This window comes from Podarcis gaigeae (assembly GCF_964106915.1).
Source record: "Podarcis gaigeae genome assembly, chromosome: 5".
Taxonomy (NCBI): Eukaryota; Metazoa; Chordata; class Lepidosauria; order Squamata; family Lacertidae; genus Podarcis; species Podarcis gaigeae.
Genome location: NC_139681.1, coordinates 101,264,461 through 101,276,217, shown reverse-complemented (window position 1 = coordinate 101,276,217; position 11,757 = coordinate 101,264,461). Strand labels below are relative to the sequence as shown.

The 11,757-nt window shown below is 59.6% G+C and overlaps 1 protein-coding gene across 3 annotated transcripts; it reads right to left on the bottom strand.

Annotated features, from left to right (window-relative positions):
• Positions 1-1,989: 1,989 nt before the first annotated feature.
• Positions 1,990-11,754, bottom strand: LOC310845008 (D-beta-hydroxybutyrate dehydrogenase, mitochondrial-like). Of its 3 annotated transcripts, none has more exons than XM_083739875.1 (7): positions 11,699-11,754; positions 9,541-9,669; positions 6,812-6,884; positions 6,021-6,131; positions 4,404-4,545; positions 3,883-4,035; positions 1,990-3,594 (listed from the first exon to the last, which is right to left on the bottom strand). In XM_083739875.1, exons 2-7 carry the CDS (start codon positions 9,633-9,635, stop codon positions 3,125-3,127), a joined length of 1,044 nt encoding a protein of 347 aa, XP_083596001.1. In that variant the 5' UTR covers positions 9,636-9,669; positions 11,699-11,754; the 3' UTR covers positions 1,990-3,124. The 3 variants fall into 3 exon arrangements, with proteins under 3 accessions (XP_083596001.1, XP_083596002.1, XP_083596000.1); XM_083739876.1 differs by lacking the exon at positions 11,699-11,754 and adding an exon at positions 9,900-10,940; XM_083739874.1 differs by lacking the exon at positions 11,699-11,754 and adding an exon at positions 10,619-10,939.
• Positions 11,755-11,757: the final 3 nt, after the last annotated feature.

Genomic DNA, 11,757 nt, shown 5'->3' with positions numbered 1-11,757 from the left:
CAGGAGCCCCAAGGAGTCTTCCATGGGGGGTCCCTCGGGGCTCCATTCCACCCCCCATGAAGCCACCGGGTGGAGTCATCCAGAGATTTGCAGTGTGTTGGCAGCAATATGCTGGTGATGCACAGCTCTTTTTCTCCTTTATATCCACAGGCCAGGCAGTAGATGGGCCAGAAGGCTGTCTTTCCTCAGTAAGAGACTGGATGAGCGCCCACCAACGGAAGCTCAGGACCTCAATGCCTTCGGAGCCGCCTCTCCCCATGCAAACCGCCCTGGGCTCTGCCCTTGTCACCTGAGGCCCTTCTCTATGTTCCCCTCCTTGAGAGGTTTGGAGGGTGACACTGTGGAGTCTCCACAGGAGAGACGCTCACCTGGCGCCGTCCTGATATGGTCTTTATGTGCCAGGCAAAAACATTTCTCTTTACCCAAGCCTCTGGCCATTAAATTATGGCCTTTTAAAAGTGAAGAGACTATTATGATTTTTTTCTAGATTCAGGTAGGTGGCTGTGTTGGTCTGACACAGTAGAAATATATAAAAAAAATGTCTAGTAGCACCTTAGAGACCAACTAAGTTTGTTCTTGGTATGAGCTTTCATGCATACATCTTCAGATGCACATGATTTTTTCTCTGATTGTTTTTTTTTCTTCATTCTTATTCTTATGCTATATAAATTATGTTTTTGTGCTGTACACTGCTCTGGGATTTTTGGATAAAGAGCAGCATATAAGCTGAATACATAATAAATAAATAATAAATGCTATAGGTGCCCAGTGGCTGCTGCCGCTCTCCCAAGCCAGGCTGAGACTTCCCGTGAGGCTGGTCTTGGGGAGCAGAGGGGGCTCAGCTCCCCTGAGGCTGCTGTCAGGTCAGCAAGGCTTCTCTGCCGGCCGGTCCTGGCTGCTGAAGTATTTCTGGCCTCCTGGTGATGGGAGGCTGCTCTGGCAAAGTTGCCCTGATTCGTGTCTAGCTTTTCTCACCGATTTGGACAGGAATGGCGGGTTGTTCTGTGGCACAAAGCAGCTGTTTCCTGCGCATCCCTTTTCCCCGCCAGGAAGGAACTTTCCACCAGGAAAATTTCCAAGAGCATTTTCCTGGCAAGCCATCCAGCAAGGCCTGCCCTTCATGAAACAGGCAAGGGATCATTGCCTGCATGGCAGAGGCTTAGACTAGATGACCATTGGCGACCCTTCCAGCCCTACAACTCTGATTCTATGGCACCCCCCCACCCCCGGGGCCTGGTCCACCCAGCAGGATGACTTGGCCTTCAGCCGGAGGGGGGGGAGCAGACCTGAGAAACAGCTGGCCAGTGAAGAGCAGCGGGGGGCAGGAAGATGCATGGGGGGGGGTTCCTGGCCCGAAGCTGGAGTGGGAGGTGCTGCCCTTCCATGGCAGGACACATCTGGGGGGGGGGCAGCGGTAAGGATGAACTGGGGAGGCTTTTGCCTTTCACCTCGGGCTCTAGGGCTGCTGGCACCTCCTTGCGTTGCCCCCCCCCGGGCCATTTCCCCCCTAAAAAGCTGCCCTTGGCCTGCACTGAAGGGTCAGCTTCTCTCATGGGCTCTTCTTGCACTCCTGGCCCAGCTTTGGCACAATGCGAAGTTACAGAAAAATATCTCACCACGGACAAGTGCTCCGCGATAAGGAGGACAGACAAGCAGACAAATCTAGACGTCGTCCTTTTCTTTACAATCTCCACTTCTCTTTCCCAAGGGAAGAACAGAGAGGCTCTTCATCCTTCTATATGTTAGCCTTCCTTCAAGGGAAATATTAATACAGGCAGATTTGTCCTGTTTTCTAAGCGATTGCTTCTTTACTACTTCATTGTGCAGCTCGATGATTAAGTTCGTCTGTGGGAAGAAACGCCGAGTTTACCAGAACAAAGTTGATGTTACTTCTATCAAATACACGAGGGATTGCAAAGAAGAAGACGAGGTCTATATTTGCCTGCCAGCCAGAAAGAGAGAGAGGAAGGAAGGGAGTCTGGCAGCGTCTTCCTTGTCACTGTTGTTTAATGTTAATCAAGGCAGAGGATATTTGATCACAGACTCCCCCTCCCCAGTTACAGAAGTGCAGGCCCCCCCCTGCCCCCCACTTTCACAAACACTTTCATCAGCTTCCAGTGACAGTTTTGTTCGCCTCTGAAGCATCACAAAAATATCTCCACGTGGCTTTTTTGTACAAAAGTGTGTTCCTAAAACTGCAGTGGAGCAGAGACTCTGCCGTCCTGCTTTTCAGAGCTTGTTCCCTTTCCCAGAGGGCCCCCCCACCCAGTCCTCGCTCAGTGGCTGGGGGGGGGGGGCATGGCTGGCCTGAGGCTCCTTGGTGTGCGCTACCGACAGCGAGAGCCACTTATTGCTGCAGTGCCCTGTGAGCGCAGCTGGCCCTGGGGAGCAAAGGGGGCAGGCATTCCCCCCCCCCAGAATGCCGGAAAGAGATTGAACTTCTAAAAAGTCCTCTAAAAATTCCCTGCCCAGCCCAAGGGACCCTCCTTGCCCTTTAGGAGCATCTGGCTGCCCAAACGGAGGGGACGGGGGCTCCCCAGAAGCTCCCCCCACCCTGCCTCCGCAGCCCCTCTTCAAAGTGCCCGGCTCAGGAGAACATCGCTCGCTTGCTCGCAGGAGTGCATGGGAAGGAGCCTGCCTAGTGGGGGGGGGGAGTGTTTGTGTTTCTGGTCCACAGAGTCGCCCCCCGGAAGGAGTGTGCAAAAGGCAGGCAAGGCCGGAGGAGCCCCAATGGCTCCAGCCCAGAGGGAGGGGCTCTAGGGCTTCTGGGTGGAAGGAGCCAGGGGCACAGGGTCCACCCCCCCGCCTGCCACTCAAGGGGGGGCTCCCAAGAGAGGGCAGCTGTCAATGCAGCAGGGACTCTGACCAAAGTAGCTGAGATGGGCAGGGGGAAAATGGGACTATTGCAAATAAATAGCACTGGTTGGAGACACACCATGCAAGGAATAAGGGAGCCTCAAACGCTTAAATTAACAACAGCTTAGCCCTAAAAATACAGTACTTGGACCTCAACTAGACAAGCGACTACGGAGAAATTTGTACAGGGTAACCCTTAGCATTAGTTTCCCTTCCTGGAGGTGGACATGGTGGTGGTGGGGGGCGCAGGGGTCCCCCCTCCCCCCGCTCAGTAGATGTAGAGTCGGTCCGAGATGGCGGCCGGCATGTGGGTCATGACCTGCATGCGCAGCCACCAGTAGTAGTCCATGGGGTGGTAGCGGGTGTAGGGGGTGGAGGAGGTCAGGGCGTGGGCGATGCTGTCGATGACGGGCGACGTGTCCGAGGAGCCGCTGTTGCAGTACGACTCCATCTTGGCGATCTGCTCGTCAAAGTACTTGCGCCCGTAGTCGCGGCGCACGATCTCCGGCAGCTCGTCCCACATCTTGTCGGCGATGGCCTGGATGCGCTCGGGGCTGTAGAGGCTGGTGCCCGCAATGAAGTTGCCCGGCTCCACGATGCAGACCTTGACGTCGTGCGGGCGCATCTCGTAGCGCAGGCAGTCGGAGAAGGCCTCCACCCCAAACTTGGTGATGCAGTAGGGGGAGCGCGCCGGGTTGGCCATGCGCCCCATCATGCTGCTGATGTTCACCACGCGGCCTGGCGGAGGAAGCGGGGGACCCTGAAGGGGCTGAAGAGCAAGGGGCAGGGGCCGCCTCAGGGGGCCCCCAACTCACGGTGGCTGCTGGGCAAAGCTCCCTGACCCAGCCCCCCTCCTCTCCCAAAGACCCACCAACCCCAAAGGGGTTGCACCCCCCCCTGGATGCTGCAGGGTTCCTGACACACCCTGCCCAGCAGCCAGCATGCCCAGTGGTTAGGGATGGTGGAGCCGGCAACAGGTCCGGACCCCTGACCTACGGCTATGGGGAGCCCCACCGTCTCACTGACCTTTGGCCCTGCGGATGAGAGGCAAGAAGGCCTTGGTGGTGCGGATCGTTCCCCATAGGTTCACCTCCGCCACCTCCTTGTAGGTGTCCATGCTGGTGAACTCCACCTCCCCAAAGGTTGAGATCCCAGCATTGTTGACCAGGCCCCACAGCCCTGAAGGGAGAAGACCCACGGAGACGTCAGTCATGGCATAACCCCGTCTGTAATTGCATTTGTGTGCCCCAAGGGGGAGCAACGAACGGGGCTTCAAGCCACAAGCACAGCCAAGCGGGGCTTCCTCACGACGGCCTCACAAGCCACGCTGCTTCAGGTGAGCCCTCAGGCCAGAGGGGGCTGGAAGGGTTCTGAGGGTGTTTGCCTGCCTCTGGCATCTTTGCCAGGCCCAGCCAATGCCTCAGACCTGCACAGCCCCACAAGGTCTCCCCAGAGAAGGGGGCTGGGGAGATGGGGGGGGGCACGTGCGGAGCCAAGGGCTGCCGGACCCCCTTCCTTGGCTGATCTCATGCCAGACCCCCACCTACCCTTTTCTGGCATCTTCAGAGTGGAGGTCATGTAGTCCACGGCCCGGCTAACGTCTTCACTGTCGCAGACGTTGAGCTGGACGGTCCTCATCCGGTCACTCTTCATGGCGTCCAGATCCTTGGAGCCGCCCCTTCCCTGCTCCTGAGGAAGAGCGGGGGGGGGGGGGCGGGACATTGGTTTGCTTACTGATTTCTTTTGACATCCTTTCAGCATGCAACAATGTCACACAGCTAAATATTGAAATATCCCACCCTGAACCCAGAAGCTGGTGTTTAGGCAATGTGTGCAGAACAACAGCCAAATAACAAGAGGGAATATTCTCCCTGGCAGTTTGCATGGAGCGCAGGAGACATAACAGTTCGTGTTAACCATAAAGTTTTGTACTGTTACGGGGGGGGGGGGGGGCATGTCTTCTTCACTACAATATACTTGCTCAATTTCTCTAGGATTCCATCACCCCTCCCCTGTCCTCCCTAATTCCTCAAGTAAGGTGTCAAGACCCTAATCCTGTCAAATCACTCTGCCAAACCTTTCCTCGGGCAATGCCAGGTGACAGACTATGCATACACTCAGGAAGCGCTTATCTGCGCATATCTCCAGCTCTGCATATTCCCCCCTCCCTCCTGCTATATGTTAATCCGGTGTAACCCAACCTGTCCTTAATGTATTCATGATGTAATCTGTGTAACCCAACCTTTCCTTAATGTATTCATGATGTAACTGGGATGTATTTTGCACTGTATTCTGGGACATGGAGGGAGTTTCAAAAGTTCATGTCACCCCTTTCTCGCTGTTCAATCTCGTCTTGAACCTGTTGCGCAATAAACCTTGGATCTCCGCATTTTGCTCCTGTCCGGCTGAGCTCATTTTCTTCCGCAGGGACCCGCGGACACTTAGTCCGACGAGCTGGGTGGCAGTGTAGCCCCGCACCCAGATTTTAGCCGTAACAGTAGAGTGAGGGGAGTTCTCTCTCTTCATTTTTAGCCATGAGCACAAGGAAACTGTGCCATTCCATTGCAAAGGAGACTTTGTCCAATTTTATGGTTTTATTTCACCCAAAGTGCCGTTTGCCAGACTTTCACCACACCAATTTGGCAGAGGAGACATTTTGTCTTGCCACCAGGGGGCAGGCAAGAGCTGCAGCCAGCTGCCTTGGGTCTCCCAGCCAGGGGAAGGGCTGCCAGAACCAGCAGGTGGGGGCCAGGCACTCAGGAAAAGGCTTTGCCCCCCCCCAACTATTTTGGGCCCTTGAAAATGGTAAGGATGACTGGGATTCTCATGCAAGGGAAGAGCATCTCTGGCTGCCGTTTGACAGTGTGGGCAGCAGGGGGAGCCCCACATCCCTCCCGGGCCAGGCAGGGGGATTTGGGGAGGGGTCCCCAAGGGGGACCAGCTGCCTTTAACTAACCTTCCCCCAGGCCGCCTGCTGCCCCACACCTTCTCCTGCCCTCATCCACAGGCTCCCTCTGTTTGGGTTTTGGAGAGACAGGGACCCTCAAGGGCCTCCTGGGAGAGAGCAGCTGGCAGCTTGGAGGCACAGCTGGAGGGGGGGTCTGCCCAGGAGGGGCTTGGCGGCTTCGGCTTCCCCTTCCTCCCCCCCCAGCTCCCCCCCTTACCTTGAGCAGGCAGCCGGCATAGATGATGAATCCTCGCTCGTGCAGGTGTTTGGCCAGGGCGAAGCCAAAGCCAGAATCACAGCCAGTGATGAGAACGGGCCTCTCGCCAATCTGAAGCACAAAGGGGGACGTTGGAGACCCCCCAGGGAGGAGCAGACCCACCTCCACCCACCTCCCATGAAAAGGGGGTCCTACAACCTCAGGTCAGGACTCCTGCTAGCAAACCTTTGGGGTCTTCAAACACCCCCAGAAATGCCAGCAGCCCCACCAAGGAAACAGGGCTGGGGGGAATTTCCCCAGGTGAACCAGGAAGCCCAGGCTGGCTCCATGGAAGAGTTTTCTGATGGCGAGAGCCGTTTGACAGGGGAACAGATTTCCACTCTCCTTCCCTGGAGGTCTGTCATGGATGCTTCAGCTGAGATTCCTGCATTGCGGGGGGTGGGACTAGATGACCCCGGGGTCCCTTCCAACTATGATCTCAGGATGGACAGCTCAGGTTCCTCCAGGAAACAGCCCAGAAAGATCAGTGTTGCTGCTGGCCACAAGGGGGCACCCCGGGCGGGAGGAAGCCCCTCACCCCACAAGAGCCCCCGTCCCCACCAGAAAAGGCCACTGAGCTGCCTCCCAGCCCCCACCCCAGCCCCCACCCTTCCCTGCTGCCTCCCCACCGCAGCCAGGAAGCTAGAGGAAGACCCTCTAGAAGCCAAGGGCGGCCCAGTATCCCCATCTCTCTGCCCCTCCCTGCATGGGTCTCATCGCCTCTTGTGGCAGTGAACTCCACAGGCTCTCACCTCATCCACTTCCGTTGCGTAGGAACGGCGGCCCTGCAGGCGAGACACCGAGGAACTGATCTCCGGCAGGGGCCTGCAAGGGAGAAGGCAGCAGGCCAGCGGCTGGGTCAGCCGAAGCTCCCATCCGGGAAAACTCATCCACAACATCACGTCCCTCCCTCCCTCTCTCTTTCTCCGGGGGCTCCAGCACCTCCTGGCTGTGACCCCCCCCCCCAAACCCTCAGGCTTGTCTCCCTGCGGAGAGCAGTCCAGCTGGGGAGCCTGCCAGGGAGCCTAGTTTTGACTGCTGCCTTGCAGGGGGTGGGACTAGATGGCCCCGGGGGGTCCCTTCCAGGATTCTACAATTCCCTAAAAAAGCCTGTCCTCTTGTGGCCCCCATAACCCCCCCCCCCCGGCATTCTGGAAAGATCTGACCCTCTTGAATTAACCCTTCAACTTCCTTTTCGCCCGTCCCCTCATTGGGGGCAAGTGTCCTCTTCCAGAGCCAAGGGAAGCTGCTGGACTTTCTGGGCACTTGTCCATTTCCCTGCGCCCACCTCTCCCAATGGGGCCCGGCCCCTTTCATTTTGCCCCAGAAGGGGGGCACTGCTTCAGACTAAGTCCCAGGCTGCCTCCCAGGAAACTGAGATCTTCTAGCTCTTTCTTGGGGGAGGGGGACACACAAGAGCCCAGTCCGTGAGAAGTCACCCAGCGCCCCTCCTCACCTGGGTTTGCTGCTCCCAGGAGGCGTCATGGCAAGAGGCGGTTATTTTCATCGGATGACACCACCCTCCCCCCCCCCCCGGCTGGCCAGGGTCAAGGACTTTTTGCTGCGGGTCCCACTCCCCAAGGGGCTGAGCAGAAGCTCTCTTGTTCTCTCCTGACCACTCTCAGGAGTAGCTCCTCGGCCCCTGATGCTGCCAACCCGAACAGGGCCACAGCGCTGGCTCCGGCTGCCCAAGGGATCCAGCGTGGTGCCGTGCTGAGAGTGTCAGGCTAGGACCTGGGAGGGACCAGCGTTCAAAGCCCCACCTGGCTCATTGAGCCAGTCGCTGCGCCTCTCTGCCTAACCTACCTTGCAGGGTTGTTGTTGGGGATTAAACAAGGAGGGTGAGAACTATCTGTGCTCCCTTGAGCTCCTGGGAGGAAAGGGTGGGATAGATACAAACAAACAAGCCCCCAGTTTCAAGTCAGCTGGGAAAGGCTCCCCCCTGCCAGACAGAGGGAAGAGAGAGCTGGGCAGGCGGAAGAAGGGACCTCCTGCCCCCTCCATTTCTCTCCCCAGCTGCAATCCCCATCTCTCTTCCTCTTCCTCCCTGACTCCAACTGCTGCTCCTGCCAAGTCCAGGCCGGGCCTGCCAGGCCCCTTGCCCCTTCTGGCTGCTGTTCAGGAGAGGCAGGATCCGCCCTCGCAGCTATTCCCAGCAGGGTAATCTCATTACGATTCCGGCCCCTTCAGGCCTGCCTGTGTGTGTGTGTTAATTCAGGGAGGCTGGGCGGCTGCAGAAGGCCCTTGTGCCCTCTGGGCAAGGAAGCCCCCCCCCCAGCATCTCCAGGCCCCAGAGAGTGCTTGTCCTAAGGGGCAGATCCAAACACAGGACCCCCCCCCATCTCTCTGGGCTGGAAGCTCCCCCGCCGAGGGACTGTGGCCGAGGGTCACCCTTTGCCCCCACATCATCTTGCTGATCCTTCCCAAAGGTCAGCCCAGCGGCCGGAGGGAGGGGAGGGGGCCAGGCGGCAGCCTTGGGGGGCTACGTGTCAGGGGGACTTTGGAAAGCGGACAGCCCTTCTGGACTCTTCTGAAACTTGTTTGCTCAACTTGGGGCAGTCCAAGGAGGCCACGCAGAGGCTCCCAGAGGAGCCAATTCTGCTCTGCCAGAAAGGGGGTGCTGAGCTCTGCTAGAGGTGCCAAATGAAGAGGATAAATCCTGGCACCTCCTTCCCCAAGTCTGCAGAAAACGGGGCTTGCTAGTCAGGGAAGAAGCCATTCTTGGGGAGGTCTCTCAACTGGCTGGTCCTGCCTACTGGCTGGAAAGAGGCCCCTAAAAATCCCTGGGCCTTTGAGTCCCTTAAAAATGGACCCTGCACTGACCCACTTCCCCTCAGCGGGGGTCTCTCTCCCCCCCCCTTGCCAACTCTGCCAGGCCCTTTTGCCACACCAAGCAGCAGTGCCTTGCCTGCCCTCAGAACAACCTGAGCCCACCTGGCCTTCCAGGGGGCCCAGCTATCCAGCAGCCCCTGGCCAGCCAGATAGATGCCCCTGGGCAGCGCCAAGGAAGGAGGAGGGAAGAGGAGGATTCTCCTAGCAGCACCTTGGCTCCTGAATGGGGCAGTCAGGAGCGTCTTGCTCCATGGGAAATGGACCCCCCCCACCTTAGGATCCAGAGTCCTGGCTAATCTAGGGAGCCCTGCCAGGCGGGCAGGTGAGGCAGCTTCTGAGCTCTGCCCTGGCATCATGCCCTGATCAGGACGTCTCCAGCAGCCTTTCAGGGGATGGGGCCACAGAGACAGCAGCAGGGGGGCCAGGGGGCAACCCTAACGGCAGCTTTCCATTTCCCAATTGCTAAACCCCCAGGGTGGCAAAGCTGCAATGCCTGGAGGAAATTTGGGGATTGGAGGGGGAAGGAAACGGCCCCTAATCAGGCGACTCTGCTGAAGGGCCCCTCGTGGCCAGAGACAGAGAGGAAGCCCCTCTCCCTGCTACTGAAGGGGCAATTCCCCAGGGACCCCTCCCCACCAAGGCCACTTACCGAAGGCTGGCGGAGACATCCTTGAGGTGGCAGGTCTTGGTGGCCAGCTGGCCGAGGGGCCGGGAGATGCGGGTGGCCGCGAGGATGGATGCCATGGGTGTCCTCACAGCCGGAGTCTTCCTCTGGGCTCTGCAAGAGAGGGCAGGAGCACCTCACCTTTGTTTGCTCCAAACCTTTATGGCCCCATTGGCCTCTTAGCCATAAAACAGGGTCCAGAAGGAGGGAGCCTTCCCCCTCCCGCCCCACACATCAAGATAGCAGCAGGCTCCTCACGTAACGTCCAGCCCTTCTGCCTGAAAACACAGAAGGCCCTCTGTGTGGGCAACATGCTTTGGGGTGGCATCGCAAACCCAGGGCACCTGCTTGGCCCCTGCGGGAACAGGGTGCTGGACTCAGCTGGCACTTGGTCTCAGTTGGGGCAAGCAACTGCCTCGGGGGGGGGGTCCCTCTCGTAGCTGCAGCCCCTCCTACGGGCATCATCCCTGTTCAGGATCTCTGTTGCCCATCTGGTCGTCTGGTCTCTGTGCAGGAGCCCCCCAAAAGCAATGCCCCCCATCCACCCCCAGGCACATCCAAGGAAGGGGTGATGGGGCCCGGGAGGCAGGAGGGCAAAGAGGGGCTCCTCCTCCTCCTGGGAAATGCTGCTCTTGGGGCTGTATAACTGGAGATTGTTTTATGGCAGGACTCATAAAGCCAAGCAGGAGGAAGCGATGGAGCCTGGCTCTCAGGGAGGGGAAGGTGGCCAAAGGGCCTCCGCAAAGGAGGAGAGGGCTAGCAATGGCCACTAGCCAGGATGGAGTGGGAGGCAGCCGGGCTTCTGAGTGCCAGCGGAGGGGAGAGTGGCTCTTGCACTCGGATCCTCCTTGAGTTTGCCTTGGAGGCCCCTGCTCAGCCACCAGGAGAACGTGATGCCACACAAGACGGGTCCTTGGACCACAGAGCTCAGATGGGACTTGGGGGACCATCCCCTCGGGGCGAAGAGGAGGGCAAAATGTGTGGGCACAGCTTTCCGTGGCAGCCTTGGAAAGGGGAGCCTCCTGACTGCCTCTGTCCCTGAGCAAGGCCACCTGCCCTTTACCTGCGTGGGGCTCCATGCTCACGGAGAGGGGGGTGCAAGGGGGCTGCCTGCCCCAGAGCTGGGAGGGCAGGAGCCCTTTAGGAGAGGAGCAGCAGCAGGAGCAGGAAGGAGAGGAGCAGGAGCGTCATTCCCGTCGGTGACCGGCTGGGGGAGGCCCGGCAGGTGGCAGCGTGTGGGGAGGGGGCAGAAAGGAGAGCTGTGCTGGCAGGGAGAAGAAGGGCACTGCCAGGCCAGGCCCACAGGACTCCCTCCACTCACCAGAACTGGAGGGACAAAGCCCCTTATGCAAATGGGGAGCAGGTATGCAAATGCCCTTATGTGGCATCACAAGAACACCGGGCAGGCAGGCAGGCGGGAGGGGCCACTCCGAGGGGCTGGACTGACCCACTTGGGGCTGCCTGGGCACCGCTGAGAGCAGCCAGCCTAACCCTTGAGCAGCTGCTGCCTCTTGCCATCTCTTGGGGCGGCGGATCCTGCAGGCCCTTTGCTTGCCCAGCTGCCCTTGGCAGAATGCGGCTCTTCCTGGCGCAGAACTGCAGGCGGAAGATGCAGCGCAGCTGCCCGGAGCCCAGCAAGGTCTTCCCCGGGGTCAAGGGCGGGGGGGGGGGCAAGGGAAGCTCAACCCCCTCCTCCCAGAACACGGGGGGGGGGGGATTCACACGCAAGAGGCCGGGAGGGTTGGACTGGATGAGCCTTGGGGCTCCCTCCAGCCCTGAAGAAGCCCTCCTATTCTGTGCCAGCGCCCCCCCCCGTGCCCCAGGCCTCCTCCCTGCGGGGGCGACGGGCCCGCTTGCCCCCAAGCAGAGGGGGGCGGCGGGGGCGCCTCGAGGCCCCTTCCCCGCCGAGCTGCGGGGGAAGCGGGCGCCTCGTGCGGGCTGCCGGGCCTGGAGCCGGGCTGGGCCGGAGGGCCTCCCCGGACGCACCTGCCGCGGCGGGCGCTGAGAGGCTGAGCCGGGAGGCTCGTCGGGGGAGGGAGGCCCGGCGCCGCCCCCGCCCCGCCCGCCCGGCTCCGGGGAAAGGGCTCCCTCCCTGGCCCTGGCCCTGGCCCTCTCCTTCCCGGGCCCGGCCGGGGCGCCTCACCTGCGCGCTCTCGCTCCCTCGCTCGCTGCCGGCGCGTCCTTCCCGCGACTGGCCCGGCC